Genomic DNA, 23,830 nt, shown 5'->3' with positions numbered 1-23,830 from the left:
ACTGAGTTAGCTGAAGCTAAAAGCTATAGGCAAAAAGCACATTTAACACAGGGGTCTTCTGTGGAAGGTACAGTAAGAAGGTTTCTTTTCACATTGCCCGGTCTATCAGAGTCTCCTTTCAGATTCCTGGCAGTCATCGCCTGACTATGCTTTTACATGCCAAGTTTCAAAGTTTTCTAGGGTGGCCTGAGAACCACAGTTCCCATGTCGTACTGCTTTAGGAGACCCACAGGAAACATGGGATTGCCATCTTTTGGGTGCTGGTTGCAAGGGCCTGATATTTGCCCATGGTCTTTGTGAACAGAATAAAAATGATCCATCATGGATATCATTCTTTTTTGGCTTGTAAATGTGTCTTTTTGCAGATGGGCCTTATTTCCCAAAGTCCTCCCTTCTCCTGGCTTCACCTCTGTCTCCAGAAAGGATGCCCTCCCTCTGCCCTCCTTTAGTCTGAGCTTTTCTGAGGCTGGAGCACCCAAAAAGAGGGGTCTACCTGGCAAAGACCAGGGATGAAGGGAAGCACACAGCTCACCATGGGATGAGGTTGGGAGGCAGGAATGTCCTGCCCTGTGCCAGCATTTGGGCAGGCTGGGCCTGCAGGAACAGGCTCAGGTCACTATCCCCCAGCTGCCCAGTTACACCCAGGAAAATCCTAGGAGGACCATATAGAAGGCTGTTAGCCTGGAGGGTCAGTTCTTCATTTTTGCCTCCCCTTTTGCTATCAGGTGCTAATGTATAAAGGCATGAGGTGCTGTGTACATGGTAAATGGGTGCCTATGGAGCGCACAGGGAGTGTGTGGCACAGGCATCATGTGGGAGAGGTGAGGAGCATGGGTATGATCAGTATGATCGTACTGATATATGATCAGTATCATCAAAAATATTATGATCAGGTATGATGCTCCAGCCCTGAGCCCCATCACTGTGATAGCTCTGAGAGACTACATGGTGCTTTCTTGGCAAAAACAGCCTGAGTAGGGCTTCCTTTTTTAAAATGATGCTGGAGAAGTTGTTACTCGTGCTGTTCATCTCCTTCATATTTTACTTGCCCATGAAGTATGTATTTAATGTTCAAGATGGCATAGTTAGAGGGACACCTTTCTTTTTTAAGCAGGTCCCCACAGATAGTGTGACACCTCCTTAAATCAGGCAGTTGGTAGTAAAGTTCTGCATGAGCAAACAGTAGGGATAAGTGGCATCTCATTTCCTTGCAATTGAAAAAATGCTTTCACATTCAAATATTTAAGAATTGTTTTATCTGCTGCTACCTTTCATATGTCAGATCTGTTTCTGGGCAGGAGAGAGGACCAACTGTATGTAGGCAATTGTGTGTAGGTTATTTAGGGCAATGGCTGTGTCTATGTCTATGTATGAATTAGTGCAGTGCATGCTTTTGATCTTGACTGGATCCTCTGAGTAATATAGCAATGCATGTATGTAATCATAAAAATCTGCTTGTAATAAAAATGAAAAGGTTAATTATTCCAGTGCCTGTGCAGATGTTACTGATAATACCTTTTATGTGAAAGGCAAACATGAACAAAGCAGAGTTCTGACTTTCAAAGAAACAAAAAAAGGAAAAGCCCAAATACTGTGCCAAGTTTTAAAAAGAGAAACCCTTAAAGGAAAGAAAAATAGAAAGTTTGAGAGTGCAGGGTAAAAAATGTAAGTATTAAAAACTATGAAAAAAATCTTGTCACTACCACATTCATCAGAAAAAATGTATTCTAAGTACCCTTAATAAAATATCAAAGCTTTATATCCTAGCAACAAATAAGAAACATAAATTAAATTGGGAGTGTTGAATTACATTGTATATTGCTTCAGTTAAGTCTCTAGCTAGTCCTGTCCTAAGTTTATAAAATGCACTGTTTCTGGAAGACAAAAATGCTGTTTTATAGGATCAGAAGAAGAAAAGCCCTAAAATCATATGCTGCCTAAAACCTGTGAAAAACATAATGTTCTTGGTTTGAAAAGCCACCATGCAGTTTGACATTTTACCTTCTTTGTTCTTCCTGGTTGCTCAGAATCTGTTTTGCTTGTGGTCCTACTTAGGGCAGCAAGTTGCCGAAGGTGTCATGCAAGAAGAGGTGTGAGCCTGGCAGCAGTTAGTGGCCCCCGGTACTGAGGGGCAGGATTGCTGGGATAGAGCCCTAGCAGAATAAATCAGGAGTACCTGCCATGTGCCATCCAGTTTTAATTGAGAAAAAAGTATGCCCCATGTACCACAAATTTTAGAAACACTGTTTTGGAGTCAGTTTAAAAAGAACACATGAACCTATAGCCATAGAGAAGCCAAGAAACAATGCCTGCTAATCATGGAAAGGGGATGTTGATCAAAAGCCAACTAGAGATAAATTTAAATGTGGGCCCAGAGAAACAAATGTAGTAAGAGATTGCTCCGGGCCTCATAAAATCTGAATCAAAAGTTTCAGGCCTAATAAATTCTAAACTTAAATTTTTGACAGGAATAGGTGAGGGCTACCACTACTGCTGAGTCAGTATGAAAAGGAACACAGGGAAGGGAATATGGAAGGATAAGATATGCCAAGTAGAAAAAAAAAATTTTTCTGAAGGTCTCCCAGATCATAATTTGCTTGAGATCAGAGAAAAAGAACAGTGCAAAATGTTCTGACCATAATCTTTTACGGAAAAATAATTTGGCAACACAGTTCTGGTTTCGCTGCGTTGTGTCAAAAAATCCAAACTGACAATAACAGCAAAAGAAAAAAAATATATGTTAAATAAAATATTTTGAATTTTCTATTTTAAATTATTTTTCCAGTCTGGAATTTCTTTTAAGATTAAAAATGTGAAGTGCTCAACTTTGGAGGCCGAACAAAAAGTGTTCTTCAGCCTGAAATTAACCTTTTTCTGCAAAATTACCAGCAAATCAAAGAAATAAAAGTATCATTCATGTAGGTTCATCCATCCATCTTACCACCAAAACAGTATCCTTTTTCCACTTCCCTCACTGCTTTGACTCTCTATCTTCGTTTATTTATTATTACTTAATTGGGCTGCCATTCATCCATGCCAGGGCTGTACTGTGTTAGTTGCAGCTGATTAGGTAGCAAAACCTTTAAATTTACTGTTTCAATAAAGAAACCTTTTAGATTAGATACATAAATAAAAAGGGTTTAATCAAATATTTATCACAGTGTAGTAAACCAGCAAAACTGGTTGCCATGGTAGCTAAAAAGTTCCCTTACAAGTGTTGGGAGCTGTCACTGTCCAGTGGTCAAGGCACAAGCTTGGGAGACCCTGCTTTTCCCTGCTCTCCTACCAATTTCCTCTTTGGCCTTAGGCATGTTGTGTAGGCCCCTCTCTGTTTTCTTACGTACTTGTTCAGCTGCCACCAAAATCTTTTTTTTTTTTAAGTTGCAATCTACTAAAGATCACGAACTTTCCTGCCCTCTGCACTGGCCCCTTGTTGCCATTTGTACAAATTGTGTCCACCCAAAACACGCTCTGTAAATGATGCTTGTAGCATCATGTCTCATTAGGAAGATAAGGACGTGTCTAGCCTGAGCATTTTGCTTTATGATCTATAATTGTGCTTCAGCTTGAAGTAAAACTCTAAGCATGTTTACTGCCTACTGTAAAGCTGCACCAGCAGAAACTTAAATGCAGGCATACAGCAGTTAGGAATTTGTGGAATTAGGCCATATTATGTTTCTAGTATATTGACATGTTTTTTTTTCCTTGTGACACAGACAGCCAGAACTGTATTTCTATGTTTCTTCTGTAATGTTGCCACACCTTTAGAGCAAGACAAGTTATCTGAATTGTCATCTTCTTCACACAGAAGTGACAACATGCAGCACTTTATATTTGATCTGGACTCTCAGCAGCTTAAATTTTTCTTAATAAATAATAGCTGCAGGGATGCTCAATGATGTATTTCATCTTTGGACTGACCTGAGGGGTGGTAGAGCAAATGGGAACAGGCTTTGGAGCCTATAGGGAGCCTGGCACATTGTTATTTTTTGTTTTCATTTTCAAAAGCCCCATTTTCTCCCATTTTCATAGCCTGGCGCTCTCTCTAATTGATGATGTGCAGACAAGTCCAACAAAACAACTGGGTGTACCAAGCTACTCCTGCTGAACAGACACTGTGATGGAGGAAGTCGACAGCACTTACCCAGTTCACCTACTCACAAATGTTCCAACACAAAAATTACTAATGCCACAGTTGCCTTATTCTGGGTGGGCCTTCTTCCTTCAAAGAATGACCTTCCTATAAGGAAATATTATGCTTACAAAATTACTAAAGGAAAATCTCTTAAAAATTTAGCAGGTTAAATGATTCGTTCAAAGGGTCAGAACAAAAGCTGGCAAGATCATTATTACTCTTTATTTGTGATAATGTAGCTCCTGGGAATCATGCTCCTGAAGCAGAACACACTACGCAGGTACTGGACAATTAAAGAATGAAAAAGATAGTCAAGCCCCAAAGGAGCTCAGCACCAAAGCAAGAAGGCAATAATTTATCACATTTATTTATCTAAGCCTCTTGAAAACTGTGTATTATAATGGTTGCCTGGTAGCAAAAATAACTGTTAGGGTTGACTAAGGTTCTTATACCCTCCACTTTCCTGTGTTTGCAAGAAGACTGGGAAGAGAAAAAGTGTCATCAGCACAGGTGCCAAGTTGGAGGAGGGGGTTCAAAAAGATCCCATCTGCATTGTTAGCAGCCATGTAGGATCAGGGGAGATTAATTCAATTAGAGCCTCCCTTTGGGAAGAATAATCCTGGTGCTGTCTGCCTGCATTTAGGAGGTGGGAAACCTTTGTGTTTCCTTTTATTTGCTGCAAGAGAGAGGGGTAGTATTTTCATGCAGTCCCTTGAAGGATGGACATCTCCTTGAAGATCAGCTGGAGAAGACAGGCGCACACATGGTGGCACTGACTTCCCTCAGGAGGGATGGTGGATTAATAGTTTGTTGTTGTGGAGTGTGTTTTGCTCAGTATGAAATGGATTTAACTACAGAAGCAGAACTACAGCTATGACCGCTGATATAGCTTAGAACTATCCCATTAACAGCGATATGAAACTATAAATATACACACATATCTATCCTACCTATTCCTGCCTACCCCTAGTCATAACTGAAGGGATTTGTAAAAGAGTTTCCTCTCAGCCAGTTTGGTCTTGAATTTCAGCTGGTGTCAGGACCTGATATGTACCCCTTGCTTGTTGGTCACACAGGTTATTGCACACTTCGCCATCCACTGGCCACTCTTAGTACTTGCCACAACCATTTCCTTTCCAGTCCCCTTCTCGTGATTAATCCCATCACTGTCTTACTTTTATCATGCTCAGGCTTCTTTCCTTCTGCCTCATTATCTTTGCTTCTCCCTCCAGCACCAGTTCAGATCTACATCCTCTTCCATGCATTGGGTAATATCTGCCCCCTGGTCCTTCCTCCTTTCCTATTCTCTCTGGTTCACCTCTCCGTTGTTCTTATGCTGAGGTTTCTCATGGTTATGCTTTTCTTCATGCTCACTTTTCCTTCCTCCCTCCTTGTGCTGTGTCTGAAACAACCATTCCTGTTCCGAAAAAAATCCATAGTCTCTTTATATTGTGTCCTTTATGGCCCAGGGTATTAAGGTTGAAAGGCCATCAGACTGAGTATGCTAGGAAGAGGGCACTAAAGAAAAAAATAAAAATATAATGAATACAAACATGGCCACAGGATTCCCAGGAATGCTCTGCAGCTTGAGAGCAAGACCTGAAGGTGTGTATGTATGGGTTTACAACAGACCAGCTCAAGTCATGGCACAGGAGGGCTCCTTAATTTCTCACCAACCACAGCTTTTGCATATTAGCAAACATGAGTACTTTCTCCTATTATCTCCAGTAGAGCAGGAGACTGTTACTTAGCCTGGTATGACACATCCAAGGCCACGACATTCTTCTCTCCTTTTCACAGTCACCTATCTAGCCATTCTCTCTGGCCTATACCCACTCTGTGCAGTTGGACATGAAGCCCTCAGCCCACGGGAAGTACCATGAAGTGCAGAACACAAGGGGCACATCCCTGAGGTGACACAGACTACCAGAAACACATCTCTGTGGTCTGCTGTCTGCTTGGCCTTCCAGAAACTATTAAGTCAAATGCAAGGTCTCAGTTCTTGCCCTCTGAGTGCTCTGTTGCTTGTTTTCAGACATCTAAATGAATGCCTAAAGCTCTGAGATATAGACCAAGGTAAACATCTACCCACCACAGGGGGAGAAGAACGTCCCTCTATAAGGCCAAGCCTCACTGTGCAGGAGACACAATTTTCCACCTTCACAGAATCACAGAATCACTGAGGTTGGAAGGGACCTCTGGAGATCATCTAGTCCAACCCCCCTGCTCAAGCAGGGTCACCTACAGCACGTTGCACAGGATTGCATCCAGGCAGGTTTTGAATATCTCCAGAGAAGGAGACTCCACAACCTCTCTGGGCAACCTGTGCCAGTGCTCTGTCACCCTCACAGTGAAAAAGTTTTTCCTCATGTTAAGATGGAAGTGTCTGTGTTTCAGTTTGTGCCCGTTGCCTCGCGTCCTGTCGCTCGGCACCACTGAAAAGAGTCTGGCTCCATCCTCTCGACACCCTTCCTTCAGATACTTGTACACGTTGATAAGATCTCCTCTCAGCCTTCTCTTCTCCAAGCTAACCAGGCCCAGCTCTCTCAGCCTTTCCTCATAAGAGAGATGCTCCAGTCCCCTAATCATCTTTGTGGCCCTTCGCTGGACTTGCTCCAGTAGAGCCACATCCCTCTTGTACTGGGGAGCTCAGAACTGGACGCAGTACTCTAGATGTGGCCTCACCAGGTCTGAGAAGAGGGGGAGAATCACCTCCCTCGACCTGCTGGCAACGCTCTTCCTGATGCACCCCAGGACACCATTGGCCTTCTTGGCCACAAGGGCACATTGCTGCCTCATGCTTAATTTGGTGTCCACCAGCACTCCCAGGTCCTTCTCCGCAGAGCTGCTTTCCAGCAGGTCAACCCCCAACCTGTACTGGTGACTGGGGTTATTCCTCCCCAGGTGCAGGACCCTGCACTTGCCTTTGTTGAACTTCATGAGGTTCCTCTCTGCCCACCTCTCCAGCCTGTCCAAGTCTCTTTGAATGGCAGCACAGACCTCTGGTGTATCAGCCACTCCTCCCAGTTTTGTGTCATCAGCAAACTTGCTGAGGGTGCACTCTGTGCCTTCATCCAGGTCATTGATGAAGAAGTTGAACAAGACTGGACCCAGTACTGACCCCTGGGGGACACCGCTAGCTACAGGCCTCCAACTAGACTCTGTGCCACTGATCACAACCCTCTGAGCTCTGCCATTCAGCCAGTTCTCAATCCACCTCACTGTCCACTCATCTAACCCACACTTCCTGAGCTTGTCTATGAGGATGTTATGGGAGACAGTGTCGAAAGCCTTGCTGAAGTCAAGGTAGACAACATCCACTGCTCTCCCCTCATCTACCCAGCCAGTCATTCCATCATAGAAGGCTATCAGATTGGTTAGGCATGATTTCCCCTTGGTGAAGCCATGCTGACTACTCCTGATCACCTTCTTTTCCTCCACATGCGTGGAGATGGCTTCCAGGATGAGCTGCTCCATCACCTTTCCAGGGATGGAGGTGAGGCTGACTGGCCTGTAGTTCCCTGGGTCCTCCTTCTTGCCCTTTTTGAAGACTGGGGTGACATTGGCTTTCTTCCAGTCCTCAGGCTACAAAACAAATACTCATGGGATGGGAAGACTAAGAAAAACCTCACTATCTTCTGCTGTAACTAGAGTATATACTACTTCAGCCTTTTTTTCTCTAACCTAAACAGAGCTGTGGGTATATAAGCTGAAACTGCACTAAATCAAAATAGTGTATCGCATGCACACAATTCTTCAGCCATGCCAGAGGGATGAAAGAGAGGAAGAGAGCAAGAATAAACAACACTTGGCATGTATTAGTCATGGTACTTAATGTGCTGCTAGAAGATACTCAGATACAACAGTGATTAAGATGTTGTAAGAATCTAAACACAGAAGAACTTTGTGCATCTAAATATCCTTGATGCCCATGAGCCAGTATGCACAGATGTTTGTAGTATTGGGGTTTAAATATAAAATTTAAAATTAATCCAAATAAGTAAATATAAAGAATTCAGCACAAATACACTACAATAATTATATTACAAAATTCTGATGCACAAAATGCATGTTATTTAGAAAAAGGTTCATGTAGTCTTGCTGTCTAGTCAATCCTTGCTTGCCACACTCAAGACAGGTGTCAGGCTTTCAAAAGGGCATAAGGAAGAAGAGCCTTGCCCAGAGTTGCACGGTTTGGAGAGGAGGAAAAGTGTGCCACTGGGATGCATTGTGGCAGAGTGATCAGAAAAGAAAAATTGCTTCAAGTGCTCTGTGCGGGCTGGTAACTTTGGTGGTCTGCTGAGAACTGTGCCCAGAAGTGTCAGAGAAAATTCTGTTTCTTCTCAAACTGTGGGTGCCCAGAAAAGGTGGAAATTCTGTGTGACCCAGCCAAAGGGTCAAGCCACTGACTTAGATATGTTAGACTCTGGTTCAGCAACTGAGAGCTAAGAAGGGTCAGGTGATAACGGTGTTGACAGACTATATTGGCCAAGGCTGAGAAGAACTATGCTTACACTTACTTAACTTTGTTTGCATTCTGATTTAACAGTCTATACTTGGTGGTAAATGCCTCATATCCTGGCTGGATAGGAAATATTTTGAAAACAGCTTATGTTTTTACATGCATATAATTGGCTCCCTTCTCTTACCCTGCCATATCTACACAGTGCTGGCCTTAGCTTATTTCTGTTAGGACAGAATTACCTTTTCCCCTTCCCATCTGTCACTAGCTTTTTACTAAAGTACTGAGAACTGAGTAAGCCACTCATTCCTGTCTCGACAGAAAAATGAATAATAAATATGAAATACTGAGACCTTTTTTTTGTTGCCCTTAGTGTCTTGCTAGAATGGGTGGTCATTTTCTGTGCCTGTGTTTAAAGCTAACAGTGTATGCACAGCGTATGCACTAACTTCAAGAACAACCAGGAAAGTCTGGGCTATAAGGTGGACCTGATGATTGATTTGTTGTGCCTTATAAAAGCTTGAGTGCTTGCCATCTACCTTTTCCTCCTCTACTCCTTAGGCAAGGGAGAAGTTCAGCGCAGTGCTTCCACCTTTGCTCTCCCTCCTCTGCCTCTTGCCAGTTTAGGTTGACACTGAATGAAAGAGATCATGCCACGGAAACCATGTTCATGTAAAAAAATGTGGAAAATGCAAGGGACCACTGTAATCAAGAAAAGCATTGAAAGAAGCACAGGTTTTACTAACTCTAGTGGGAGAATGTTGTCTGCTACTAGCTTATTACAACGCCATTTCTGAATCAGCTTTGAAAACAAAGCTTTACTGAAGTCACCTGAATTCTGTTTTTCTCGGTGTCGTATGTCCTAAATGCTGCTTCAAAAAATTAAGACAGAACACTCATATCTAAGATCCTTAGCTGTACAGCAAGAGCAGAGTATCACTGAAATCAGACTTACATGAGCTGAAGTGGAGATCTACCATTCATATCCAGGCTCTGAGTAGAGTTTTTAAAAAATAATATTAGTTTCTGTTGTGTGGAAGTCATGGTAACACCCTGGGAATCTTGCCTAGTTAAAGGAATCCATGGACACCGGCATTCATAGAAAACAGGGATCTCAGAAGGTCAGCTAATCAACTTCTTAGCCCTGGAAAAGGTTATCTATGTTGATCAAGCATCATGACAGAGATTTATTTAACCTGTTTTTAAGATTCCAGGGGTGGGAAGTCTTTACTTTCCCTAGGCTATCAATCACAGCTTGCACAATACTCGGAGTAGTTTGTTTTCTGTTTGCTGACTCACCCTTGCCCTGAAGGTGGCTCAGTTTAATTTTTCTGTTACTGTAATTCACTGTTGCATGGAGATTATCCTAGGCTGTGCTGGCTAGCATTAAGCTTGAAAGGCAAGAGGTGAGGGTATGAAGAAGGCAAAGGAAATTCAAAAATTTCTACCTCACATCAGTTGATTGAGAATGTAAAGAAAGACTTTGCTCTTCAGAGTCTTACTCCTTCCAATATTAGGAATGTGGGTTAACAAAAAGGAAGAACTGAAACTGTAATGAATAGAAGGGGAAAGTTTAATGCCTGTTACCTGCTGAGACGAGGATAGTAAAATAAGCTCCCAGCTGCTTAGGAAAGGATAAAATAGGGGTATGCAGCTCAGGGTAGCATTATCACAAATACACATGAACCAGTGTATTAACTATTAGCATAAGGAGTAGCTGGGCCTGCTGTAGCTCATCCAAATCAGCCTGCAGAAGTATCAGTCTTAAGGTGTATGTGCATGAAGTACAGAGATGAGATTTTTACAAGGAACATTTGGTAGTTATGCTAATTAAAACTTTTAGTACAACTTCTACTGATACTTTTCTATTGCAATAAATACTGAATTTAATAGAAAGCAACTGTTTTGAATCCCATCTTAGCAGATAATCACTAGAAACTACTATTTGCTATGGATAAATGAGTGTAACTTTTTTTTTAATGAAGGAAATAATTGGACATCCAAACATCAACAATGAATCTAGTGATTCAAAAGAACTAAACTATGAAAACTGACAGAAATATCATGTGTATGTGTGTGTGTGTGTGTGTGTGTGTGAAATGTAGACAGAAAAACATGAATGGAAATTAAGACCTCTTTAGGACGAATCATATCGCCAAAATGACTGGATATTGCTGTGAAAGATGGAGAGGACTTTGGCCTAAAACCCGCATTGATTCAGAAGCGAAGATGGTAAGGATGGGGTTCAGTTGCCCAAACATAGGTGCCTATTGCTCTTTAAAGGGTACTTGAGACATTGGCATGAGACTGGCAGACACAACACAGAAGCTATGGAAGACCTGAAACCTTCTGAAGTGGTAACCGGTAGCCAAGTGGAATATCCTACCACATCTACAGTGGCAGTAGGCACCTACATTTAGGCAACTAATTCCATCATAATTTGAAGGGAATGAATAAGTCAATTAGCATAAATTAGAAAATATGGCATGTAGAAAATTGATACGGATAGTTAAAGATATAGGGAGAACAGACATGGCTAGCAGAGCAACAAGAAGAAAAAGCACCTGAGAAAAAATGCTGCTATTATATACTAATGGCTAGATGGAAACAGCAAAATTACTTACAGCTTGATTCCTGATCATTGACATTTCTGTTCTGCAGCTGAACAAGAACAGGCCAATCTATCTATATTGCAGGAGGATGAGAAACTATTCTTCAGCGAGTATGTCAGCGAGACGATGAGTCAGGCCACAAACTGGATGGTGACAAGCTGGGCTGTGAGCCAGTGGACAGCCTGCTTTCTTGCCCGTGGCATGGGAGGAAACGGGGCCGTCTAGTTGGTTTGTCAGGAAGCATATGGACTGCCTTTCTGTCTGGCTTTGACCAAAAACGTTAAACAATGCACCGTGGTAAAGCCTTCGCAGCCTGTTATGATAGTGTGTCTTTAGAAAGCTACTCTGAAACCTTTCAGACAGCTTTGAATCTGATTCTGCCCTTAGTACTGCCTCAGAGATATCATGTAGTGCTCGGTAAATCTTTTATCCAGACTTTTAAGACACACTCAGGCACATGTCCTTGTTTTCCAGGTACCTGACTTGAGATGCTGGAGTGCGATTTGCAGAAATTGTTCAGCTCTGGAGCTGCAATCAGTGGGCGCTTGCCCGAACGTGAAAGGTTACAGCACTACATTCTTGGAAATATTAAGCCTTAGGTTCCCATTGCATATTCAGAATCAGTGGCTGCAATTTGCCTTAAGATCCACATGCTTCTCTTCACCACCTGGAAATTAGATAAGCTGCCCAATTATCTCTTAAGGGTTTTGTGAAAAGCAGATGTGTGCGAACTCCTCATACTATAGTGATAAGCGCAATAGAAAATGCACATGAAGAAACTGGTGATTCTGACTGTATTCAGAATGAGGAGAGAGTACAGCAAAGAGGGCTTAAAGCCACGCATTGTACAGATGCTTGTTTAATGAATATTGGCATTTTGTGTATCGAATAAATAGGGAAACTTGTGTGTTTGTATGTTTGTGGAATCCCTTGTGATCATCTAATTACCATCACATAAGGTATATGCATAAATGGCTTAATTCAAATGCCACTGGCTTAATCTGGCCACTGGCTAATCTGAGTACTTGGCTTTGCTAGAGTGATATCTTTATTACAGATTTGTGTAATATTAACTTTTGATTAGGTCATTTGCATATTTCATCTTTCCATGTTGTGAATAGGTTGTTACCACAGCAAAATATTCAATGGATAACTAAAAAAACAGCAGTTGCTTTTCATTTCCCCTAAAATAAGGATTATTAATTTCCTTACTCTGTGCTGTCTATTCTCCCTCCTCTCTCCTCTCCATGTGCAGTCTCAGATTTTCCGGAGCATCTCTGTTACTGTTTTTAATTGGTTCACAATTCTGTCTTGCTGCACCAGTTTCTAATGGTTACTTGTACACTTGACAGAGTTACTGATTAATTTGGCTTTCAGGCTTTTCTTTTCCTATTGAATTTTAATACAATTCTTTGGGCTTGCTAAATCTTTAGTTTACCCTTCTCCAAACCTTTCTAGAGTGTTTTGTTTCGGACACGGAATTCAACAGCAAAATTTATTATAAAATTATGCATTGTCAATAATTGTCACTGATGACGCTGGGAAGGAAGAAATTTACTTCTTGAGGTTTGTTCTTTGTTGTTTTCCTACCATTACAATAATCTTGGAAAAAGTTACTTTCTGATCCTGTGTTCTTAAAAAAAATTACTTGTTCATGACTAATATTCTACTTTCTTGTCCAAACAAAGAAATGTTTTGATAATCTTTCATTGCAAGAATCTGGCTTGATTTTATTTCAGAAAAATAAAGCTTCATGAATAGATGTCAGTTTAAAGATTTACATCTTCCTTTCCCCCATTACCTGACCCAAACTTTATTGAAGTTTTGGGACTTGCATTGGGCTGTCATACCTTTTATTCTCTTATTAATACCTGTTCAGACAAATTTGCTTCTCAGAAATCTAAACCTGGGTTGCCAGACTTTGTTGATGGGCAGACCTTGTCTTCATATGTTTTGGGAGGTGACTTAAGTTAATTCTTCAAGTTCTGGAATACATAAAGCACTTTTTTTTGTTAAAGCCTGTCCTTTCAAATCTCTACGCCATTTCCCTAAGTGTATTTCTTTGTTTTAATTTGGACAGATCTATAGGCAGTTGTTGAGAAGCATACTACTTACTGCTTGCAAAACCTGTGGCACATAGTAGTATGCTCAGCCAACACCTTTTGTTGCCAGCTCTCTCAGCTTTTACTGATAGCAAGCTTAAGCTCAATTTATTTGTGTTATGGTTATTATGACATCCTTGCAAGTGTGAATTGATGCTGTTTCTTCAATGACACAGTGTGGCCCGGACCTTACCACCTTCTTTTATCTTCACCATGTGTCAACTGCATGTGCCTGTGGTGATAATCAGATACCAGAATTATTTCGCTGATAAGCCATTTTAGCCAGAAGAGATAGGGTGGTTGCTCCTAGGGGCAAAAGATGAATAAACAGGAGACTTGCCTTGCAGCTGGCTCAGCTTGAGGGGAAAGGAGTCTGGGAGGCTGCAGAGAAATTAGGGCATGGCAGACACCTATTCTGCCTGTTATTTTTTCACTGAGCTGAATAGTTTTTTGGTTATCTCCAAACACGTGCCCCACACTTGTATTATCTTAGATTTCTTGTGGTCCCCTCTACTTCTTGCAGTCACATCCCCTGTGGCAGGCCACAGAAACAACTGTGGAGAGGAGTATGGTGATCATTCACCCTGACAACCATCGCACTGAGCTTCTGAAAACTGCTTCAAGGATCTCTGTGATGCACCTTCTCTTGGAATTAAATAACTACTTTTGTGTGTATGTGCATTCTGGTTTATTTCTGGGGTACTTTTTGTACCACCAAACTCTCCTCAACATCATTAAACTTGAGCTGCAGATAGCACTGGTTTGCGGACTCGGACCAGCATGTAGCTGCTCTCACGCTCCCCTAGCGCCCTTTTGCTTGCAATTCTGAATACAGACCCTTCCTTGGGGTCTCATCCCCAGGCTGGAAAGGCAATCACAAGTGTGCTTTTTTTTTTTTTTTTTTTAATAAAAGTCACTGCAATGTTTAGGAAGGAGAGGTGGAAACAAGTGTTTCTGGCTGGTCAGGCCCGTTAGGCTGCAATTGCTCCTCACTGGTGGCTTGCTTCTCCGTCCAGTAAGGCCTGCTGGTGCCTCGCTGAGAAGACAGTAACGCTTTTAACCAGCAACAGCACGGTAAGGAGGCAGTAACTCACACACAGCACGGCGAAAGCGATTTTGGGGAGGTAACATCACCCGGCTGCAGCCGGTGACAAAACAGGGAGACTTCCTTAGGTCAATAAACAGAAAAAAAAAAAAAAAACTCGCAGGCTTTAAAACCTTTTATTCGAGCACTACGAGGGCAAAAAAAGTGACTCCCTTCAGGCACACACAGGCGAGAAGCCGGTGAGGGGGCAGCGGAGCCCCCCTCCTCCCCGCCGGCGGCGGCCGTTTCCCCTGGGGCGCGAGGGCTCGGCCCGCGCGGAGGCACCTAACGGTCGCCCGAGAGGGGGGAGGGGCGGCGGCGCTGCTCCCCGGCCCTGCCGGAGGGGAGGCTGCCGCCTCGGCCCGCCGCGCCACGCCGCGCCTCCGCCTGTCTCCGCACAGGGGCGGGCGTCGCGGGGGAGCCGGGCCGGCAGGAGGCGTCCTGCGGCGGGCGGGCCGGCGGGCGGGCGGGAGGAGGGAGGAGGCGGTGGGTGCCGGCTCTCCCGGAAACAGCGCCGGCCGGCGGCAGAGCGGCGGCGGCAAAGCGGCGAGGAGTCGCCTCCGGTGCTGCGCCGCCGCCGCCGCCGCCGGGCGGGATGGAAGCGGTGCCCCGCGAGGAGAAGCCCAACCCGCTGCAGGATGCCAACCTCTGCTCCCGGCTCTTCTTCTGGTGAGCGCCCGGGCGAGGGCGGAGGCGGGGGGGAGGTGCGGCCCTGGGGCTGCCCGCCGGCGGGGAAGGCGCCGTGCCGGGGCTTTACCGCCGCCGCCTCTCCGTCCCTCGGCTTCCCGCCCGGCTCCGGGGCCGGCGGGGGGATGCTGAGCCCCGGCGGCCGCGCGGGGGGCCGCCGCCGCCACCCCTCCCTCCTTCCCGGTTCGCGCTCCCCCCCGGGAGGGTCTGGGCGCCCCGGGGGGGGGGAGCGGCGCGGTCCGAACTGCCCCCGTCGCCTCCGGGCAGTGAATCCGCAGAGGCGGCTCAGCGAGGGCCTGGCGACTTAACGCGGGTCAGCGCCGCCGGCCCGGGGCGTCCCTGGCCCGCAGGTGGCTCCGGAGACGGAGGGGGAGCGGCGGCGCCGGGGCGAGGTCTCCCGAGGTGAGAGCTGGTGCCGCCGGGAAGCCCCGCCGGTAGCAGGTGCGGGGTGCCGGCGGGGTCCTGCTTCTCCCCCGTCCCCGCCGCTCTCCGGGGTCTGGTAGCGCTTCCCCGGGCCGAGGGCGCCGGCAGCCCGGCTGGAGCACGTGTTGGCCGCCGCGGCGGGCAGGCAGCGTGCGGGTCCCGTGCGCTTCCTCCTCGCCGCGCGCCCCGTTGCCGGCGGCGACCCCGCTCTGCTGCTCGCATAGCGGATCGGCGGCAGGTACTGCCCGTCGCGGGAGCGCTCGCCAGTCTCCCTGGCCGAGTCTGGTGGTGGTTCTCTTTTTCTTTTTTTTAATTTTTTCTTTTCGCCTGGATGAGGCTGTTTCTGAACTGCGCAGTCTGCTTAGGGGTTTCCCGGTGTGAGGGCAGCCTCCTGCTTTGACTCCCTGGGGGCGTGGGGTGTCGCAGAGCGAAGGTGGGGGACGGAGCGCTCACGCAAGCTGCTAGGAGACCAGTGACTTCTGTGCTAGACCAGGTAACTACTGTGGCAGTGCAGAGTCGGCGCTTGTTCTCCTACTAGCGCTGCCTTTGGCGCAGAGGCACATCGTTACTCAAAGCAATTACGGTCCTGCAGTTTCGCTGCATTGAAATATGATAAGAAAAAAAAAGACATGCAAGGTGAAAAGGAGAAGTATCAAGCTTGTCTCTCTGAGCAGCACCCCTTTGGAAGAGGACAGTTACAAAGGTAGCACTTATCCTGCTTCACCTGTTGTAGCCTGAACTCCGGGCGCACATCCTGTATTACCTGGGGAAGAAGGAAGAGGGGGCATGGTGCATGAGGCCCCTGTGTTTGGAAGCCTCTGAAACACAAGCAGAAAAAGCCTTTGATCCTAAAAGCGTCTCTGAGCAGGTGTAGGGATCCTTTATAGGAGGCAGAGGGATTTTAAAGGCCCAGGTCAATTTTAGCTAAACACGTTTTCAGTCAAGGAAATGTCCTTGGAGGTACTGTGTGCAAGAAACAGAGGTTGTATGCTTGTGTTGAGCTCCCTGTGTTCAGCAGTTTGACTTGTCATTTCTTTTTTAGCATTGGGGTGCCCATGTTAGAAACAACTTTGCTAGGAAGTCCAAGCAGAATGAGATGAACTACGGGTTGGCCAGATAGCATTGCAATGCTGCTTTTACTCTATTCACTGTCTCTTGCAGCAATCTTGTGCTGCTACCAGTAGTTAGGTTCAAAACAATCCTGCTAGAGGTGAAAAAGGAAGTGTGCAATGTTCATGACTTTTTTTTTTGACTGTTCCCATCATCCATCTTACTGCTCTCCAGGTGGATTGTTCAACAGCACCAACAAAAGCCGTTTTAAATTTTTGAAGTTTTAGGAAAGCACTTCAAAAGTTCCTTTTACCCCAAACATGTTTGTGGGTTCTTATTCTGAGAAGGGCAAGAGGAAGGGGAGCCCTGTGTTTGTGAGATGATAGGCCTGCTGAAATTTCGGAGAGTGACTGGGATATTTTGCTTTACAGTCTGTTACATTTCTTACTCTTCAGACAGTAGGGCTCAACTGTAGGGCTTGTGCTGTGAAGAAAGTTTTTAATAGAATGTGAAAAATTTTAATGAATTAAAAAAAAAAATTGTCCTGTGTACTATTTGCCAGGCTCTCACAGGCTTCAGCAACATTATGTTACCCTTCTACCTATGCTGCATGTGATCATCAAAAATACCAGTATATTCTTGCTGTTTGCTAGTCAAAAAGCTTTAGTATTTTCTCAGTGAAAAATTCAGCTGAAGTGATGTCTGCAGTGACATAAAGCGAGGATCTAGGAGCTGTCATCTTTATGCAAGTTAATACTTTATTACATAAAATCAAGAAAGGATTAAAGTACGCTTCACTAGCTATAAAGCTAACATTAAAGCTAGCTTTAATAATCGTTCACTGCTTCTACGAAGCACCCAGCTTTTGACAGTTGTGTGAGCATTTCTTGGGCACTGCTTCATTGGAAGTGCTGTCTCTGAACATCCTGTGAGAAGTGTTTTCAGTTGGAGAATTGGAAAACCAGTGCTTGAGGAGGGCTGTTCTGGGAGTAGTGGCAACAACTGACCTGTGGTTGCTCCAGTGTGCCTGCTACGCTGCCCAAACCCTAGCTGTTGACTGTTAGCCCTACTTTCTGTCCTTATTAACAGCATTGCAGGCAGCTGGGCAGGTGTCCTTTTTCTTCTTCTATTTATTTATTTTTTTTCAAAAGTCCAATCTAGCTGTGGTAAGAAGGCTCTTCCCCCCCTCCCCCACCTTCTTTGTTGCCAGTGGTGTAGAAGTAGAGCTAAAGTTATTCTGTCTTGCAGAAACAGGATCAAACTCACAGGGGAAAAGTAGTCATGTTTTCATTGAATTATAAAACTCAGGTAATGAGTGTGTAGGCTGAAGACATTCTTCTCCCGTTGTTCAGAGCTTGTCTTCTTGCTTTTGGGGTTGTGACTTTGACAAGTATGAGCTTGATAAACATTAAACGCTCTAATACATTCATGGGAAAGAGGAGCATCTGGATTGTGTGTGAATATTGTTATTTTATAATGCATCCCTTGTGTAATGTTAGTTGGATGTTAAAAAAAAATAAAAACTATTTATGACAGAAGTATGAAGATGAGGGCAGTTGCAAAATATTCTTGTTTTCCATATCTCTCACTGAATTATCTATATTAACATAGGATTATCAAAGAACCAATTGCTGTTCTGGGTATTTCGGATATTACTCTATCTATTGACCTTCATAGTTGCTAGTTCCCATGCTCCCAGACTTCTCTAAGCTCTGGCTGGTAGTTCAGGTAGAGTTAGAGCACTGGGATATACTTCCAATTGTCTGCTTTGCTTTACCTCATCCTCGCTTCTTATTTTTGGCTCAGCTTGCTGATGAGAATGAGGGCTTTGAAGGATTGATTGGAGGATTTGCTTGGTTTTTAAGGTCATCCCCCCCTAGCAAGATACGGTTCAATTTAGTGATTTTCATGTTTAAAAACCTGCTCTGTTGCTGCAAGTTTGGGTTTGAAAAGCTTTGCAAGTGTGTCTGGAATTGAGAAGAACACTTTTCACATCTTTTCTCTGCTGTGAGGAGTGGGGATTCTTAAGTTAATAGTTGTATACAGTAAGAGTATTTCTTTTTCTAAATATTTTCTGGGTTTTGAGCATGTGTGTTCATTAAGTAGCTGGTGTGTTTTTATTTGCTTAATAGCATTTGCTCCCTTGAGTTGTCAAAGATGTTCTTGCTATACAATGCTTGCTGCTTCGTTATGCACCCTGTTTTTCAGGCATGGAATTCACTTCTGTGGAAGGTTACAAAAGAAGTGCTATAATTACATTTTTGAAAGACTAGTTAACTTTTGGCCCATTAATAACATGAGAAGGAGGGCAAGCTGGAACACCCTGAATAGGGAATCCAGTCTTCTTGTTCAGAGAAGTAAAAGAAAGTAAAGTCCTGCTAAATTTCATTTAGCATTTATTTTTAAGAAATTAATAATTAAATAAAATTAATAATACTTAAATATTTGTCTGTCGTAGAATTGCTGGGCCTATGACAAGTTTTCAGCTTTTTGGAACATTGGGCATTGTCAGCACCCTAAAGCTGTATGCCTTTTTATATCATCACTTGATATGCAACAATTGCCATTACAGTAAGGGTATTAAAACATGAACTGAAAACTTGCTTCAAGGCATCTGCACAGTTATGATTCCAAGGAAGCAATGAATGTTTTATCATTACCTTTCTGTGTCTGGCAGTGTTGCTCTTGGCCTACCGAGGAAGTGCATTAGGGAAAATGACAAAATGAAAAGGCTTCTTCACTAGTCTGACCTAGCATGTAAAGGGAGAAGATTAAAAAAATCTTGACCTTTGAATTTAAATGAACAGAACGCGATAAGCAGAAATATGTAGGTCCCAGGGTTTTCAGTGACTGCACATTGTGTAGCTGTTTATGTCTGAGCAAATATAGTCATGCAATGTACCTCTCTTGTACCAGTGTAAATAAGTACGTACTTTTCATAACTTGTCCTCCTCTCACATCCCAGAGTTTAGAATTAGAAGGGCCACTGGCTAATTTAGTTGGGCTTTTGAGTGGGCCTAAATGTCGTATGTGCTTTGGTCCAATGACTTTGCTCCCTTGTAAAGCATATCTTGCCTTGCTTGGAAAGAAGTTAAACAATTGCTTTTCTTGGATGTTCCAGTTGGAATTGAACTGTAGCAGTATTAGATACAATTAGTGTTCTTTATTGTGTCAGCAAATAAATTTATCTATGGTGATTTTATCTTTACTTCAGGTCATGAATGAAAATACCAAGCAGTATCAGGCTTTGTAGTGAATTGCCTGATACCTGGTGAATTCCCACCCAAAATGTCCCAAATTAATGATGATGCTGACTCCTAACTGATAACACATTATGAAGATCTCTGAGATGGCTAATTTTTAGTTCATTTAGTGATTTATTGTCACAAGATGACTACCCTTAGCAGGACTATTGTGGTACTATATGAAACTCTAAAAAAAAGTGTAAACATCCTCAGTTTATATAAATGGAAGGTACGTTTTCAATAACCAAAGAATGAAATCGGACTTACTTTTTTTTTTTTCCCCCTCCTTCTGATTGGAAAGAAGACTGAGGACATGTATATAACCTATTATAAAGATAATGCCTTTTTTTAAATTTATCAGATGTTTAATAACCCATAGTCAAATTTTAATCATTTGGTCTCTTTAACTACTACAGAATCACAGAATCACTGAGGTTGGAAGGGACCTCTGGAGATCATTTAGTCCAACCCCCCTGCTCAAGCAGGGTCACCTAGAGCACATTGCACAGGATCGCGTCCAGGCGCGTTTTGAATATCTCCAGAGAAGGAGACTCCACAACCTCTCTGGGCAACCTGTTCCAGTGCTCTGTCACCCTCACAGTGAAGAAGTTTTTCCTCATGTTCAGATGGAAGTGTCTGTGTTTCAGTTTGTGCCCATTGCCTCGCGTCCTGTCGCTCGGCACCACTGAAAAGAGTCTGGCTCCATCCTCTCGACACCCTCCCTTCAGATACTTGTACACATTAATAAGATCCCCTCCTGAGCCTTCTCTTCTCCAGGCTAACCAGGCCCAGCTCTCTCAGTCTTTCCTCATAAGAGAGATGCTCCAGTCCCCTAATCATCTTTGTAGCCTTATTCATTTGTAAGTTTTGCTTATTTTATTGCAAGATAGATACATTATGTAGGAGAAAATATTGCTTGAAAACAGCATTTATGAGCTAGTTAAGTTAAAAATATGTGGGCCCAGAGTGCTAAATAGATTATACTGATTATAGCAAGTATGCATAAACTGTGAGAATGTTGGCATTTGAAGTATCTGTATGAGCGTAAAGCTCTGATGCATTAGATACACCATGAGATGACCCGTTTATATATAACAAAACACTGAAATTACTTGTCTTTGAAATGCTCTAGCCAGTGTGTACTGTGTCATTTCCCAGAAAGACTGTCCTTGTTGCAACCTCCTGAAATAATCCCTGCAAAACTTCAAAATCAAGGGTAAGTTGTGCTGTTTTTTTCCCAAAGTCTATTTCCTCCCTCCCCTCACCCAATTCTAAAAATTTCTTTGAGAGCTTAAGAGTGGAGTAGAGGGAAAACAATTAGAGTTTGGGAGTGGAGGGTCAAAAAGATTAATTATCTTCTATTCTGCGTACCCGTGTCACCCAAACATGTGTCATACCAATGTGAACTCACAGCAGGTGGTTTTAAATATTCCTACTTCCATTACTTGCAGAAAGGGAAGTTAATACTGAAATTGCTGTCATTATGCTTCAGTATTAGCATTTTCTTTTGGATATTGAAATCGGAGCCCATTATGCTCATCTAGCCTTTCTGCATAACTTCATCTCTTGATTTTATTTTTTTTGTTGTGCTTTTTATCATTAAACCTATATATGAGCTCTAGCACAGTTTTCTAGATATATTTTTCAAGTGATGAAGAATTTGCCCACTCCAGCTAAATTGTTTGACTAGTAAGTTAATTAGAGATTAGGAATTTGGATGACCAGTTCTCTTCTGCTAAATTGAAGAACTCTTCCCTTCCATTCACTCTATGTAACTGTTTAGGTTTTAGGTCAAAAAATAGCTTATACTACTTAAATTTCTTGCTATAAAGCATTATCTTCAGACCTTTGCACCAAATCATCTGTATGATGAATATTTTTTCTTGGCATGTGGGTACCAGATCTGGAATCAGTATTTTGATAACAGTCTCTGAAATAGTCTAGTATGTAGTTAAAAGCAATGCCACTTTCCACTCCCTTTTCCCAGGCTCTGCAGGAAGCATTAGCCACTGTATGGCAGCCTTTTTCTTTTTTGCCTCCTGTTTTTACTTCTGCTTGCCATCTGGAATATTGGGAAGGGTGTTTGAGTAATCAGATAGTTCATACCTGGCTAATGCTGTAGATGAACAGCATGAACCAGCCTGCTTTAAGTGCAATCAATACCGATTGAGTTACTGTTAGCATAGGAAGAGGGCTGTTCAGCACTGTAGCTGCTCACACCCTGCTGTGAAAAACCAAAAGCAAGGAAGACAAGATGAAGTTAAGTAGCAAAGGTTATTGCTGTCTGGCATTGTAACCGAAGGCGTGAAAGGCGTTTCTGAGTTTACATGGCTTTGAAGTAATTTCATTCTGTTCTTACTGTTCTTTATATTGTACACAATGAGAAAATCCACTCTTTAAGCTGCCAGTAAACGGTGGAGGGAACGTGTGACTAAAACACTAGCTGAAAAGCATCTGAAGAAATATGAGAACTTACTCTGTTTATTAATTGTGTGTAGCTGCTTTGGTAAGGGGAAGTGGGAAATGACAGCTTGCTGAGGAGAATGGGTGAGCATGCGGAATAGTGATAGTAAAAAAAATAGTCACGTGATGATTACAAAATGTTTGTTGCTGTGAGACTTGTGAGTTCTTGCATAATAACACTGTAAGACTGGGTGTTCATCTGTCTGTACATCCCATCCCAATGGTGCTCCTCTGCACTAAAAGCAAGCAAATGGCACACTATTGGATTTACTCTCATGGTTTTTAACTTTGAGTCATGTCATGAAGTTGGGTAATGAACAGTACAAAAAAACATATAGGCACCTGAGGTAAGCTATAGAGGATAAACAACATGAATTTATAATCAAAAGGTCTTGTGAGGAAATCCAATTTGTTTTACAAAAAACAACTCCGATTTAAGTGATTAAAGAGAAGGAAATACATGTTACTGCACAGCTTAGTATTTGAAGTAGTGCTTCCAAGCTGCTCAAGATGAAATCCTAGCGTTATGGAAGAATTTGAGTAAACAAAGACTCTCCTGTGCAACTTTTGAAAAATAACTGGACATTGAGTATAAACAGATGATGCTTGTAATGTAATTCACAAATAGGCTTAGGAGGAATGGGGAAAATACAGTTTGTAAACCACCTTCTTAAGGAATTAGTTGATGAGAGTATACAGGATGTGGCTTTTACCGGATACTGTGAGTTTACCCAGAAGGTAAACTCCTGCCTATAATTAAAAATAGAGAGGGGAAAAAAAGAGATGAATTATTTAGTTTAATCAGAAGAATAGTCCATTTAGCCTGATTTTTCTAACTCGGGCAATGATAAAGCAAGGCTTTTTTGTGAAACTGATGAGGGCAAAATTTTGCACTTGTATAGAAGAAGGTAATATAATGTTTTAGTTTTTGACTGTGGGATAACAGCTGTTGAGGAGCAGTATGAGCGGGGCCACTGCAGGACGCGGGGGTGAGCCGGGAGCTGAGGGTGAGCGCAGTACAGGCGATGCCCTCAGCTGCCAGGCACAGTTCCATGGTGCACAGGCACCCCCATGGTGTCGCCGGCGCTGGGTGCCAGGGCTGGGCCAAAATGGGGCTGCTGAGACGCTGGGCAGGGGGTGGTGGGGGGTCCCAGGTGAGGCCCCTCAGGGCAAGTAAGGCCCAGTGCGGCTTGGGGCCCTGATGGTAACACCCTTTCAGGGAGACTTCTTTGTGATTGTGGCATATCTTTTATTCATATCCAGTCTCTAATGTAACTAGAGATGCTTCTTGGCTGATATTTTGTGACAGACTTTCTCAGGTCATGAAAAACTTGCAATGCGTGGATTTCTGGAAAACTCTGCAGGCCTGCTCTGCAGTGTAGAAATATTACTTTTTTGACTATTTACAAGCAGGACATTATATTAATCCAAAGGTAGAGTGATTCCCATCCCTAGGCTCATGAACCAGTTGAGCTGGACACTGCTACTAGTTCGGCTTACCTATTGGTAATGTATTTCTTCCCTGGCTAAAAGGAAATTCTTTTGGAATGCTAACAAACCTAATTCA

General features: G+C 43.3%; 1 protein-coding gene across 1 annotated transcript in view; it reads left to right on the top strand.

Moving 5' to 3' along the window:
• The first annotated feature begins 14,990 nt into the window (after positions 1-14,990).
• The window catches only part of ABCC4 (ATP binding cassette subfamily C member 4 (PEL blood group)), a 152,095-nt gene continuing 143,255 nt past the window's right edge, over positions 14,991-23,830 (top strand). The window contains exon 1 of the mRNA XM_067293393.1: positions 14,991-15,064. Coding sequence (XP_067149494.1) covers positions 14,991-15,064 — 74 coding nt within the window. The remainder of the gene's footprint in view (positions 15,065-23,830) is intronic.

This window comes from Apteryx mantelli, chromosome 1 (assembly GCF_036417845.1).
Source record: "Apteryx mantelli isolate bAptMan1 chromosome 1, bAptMan1.hap1, whole genome shotgun sequence".
Lineage (NCBI taxonomy): Eukaryota > Metazoa > Chordata > Aves > Apterygiformes > Apterygidae > Apteryx > Apteryx mantelli.
The sequence above is the reverse complement of the archived record's forward strand: the minus strand, read 5'-3'. Positions and strand labels throughout refer to the sequence as shown.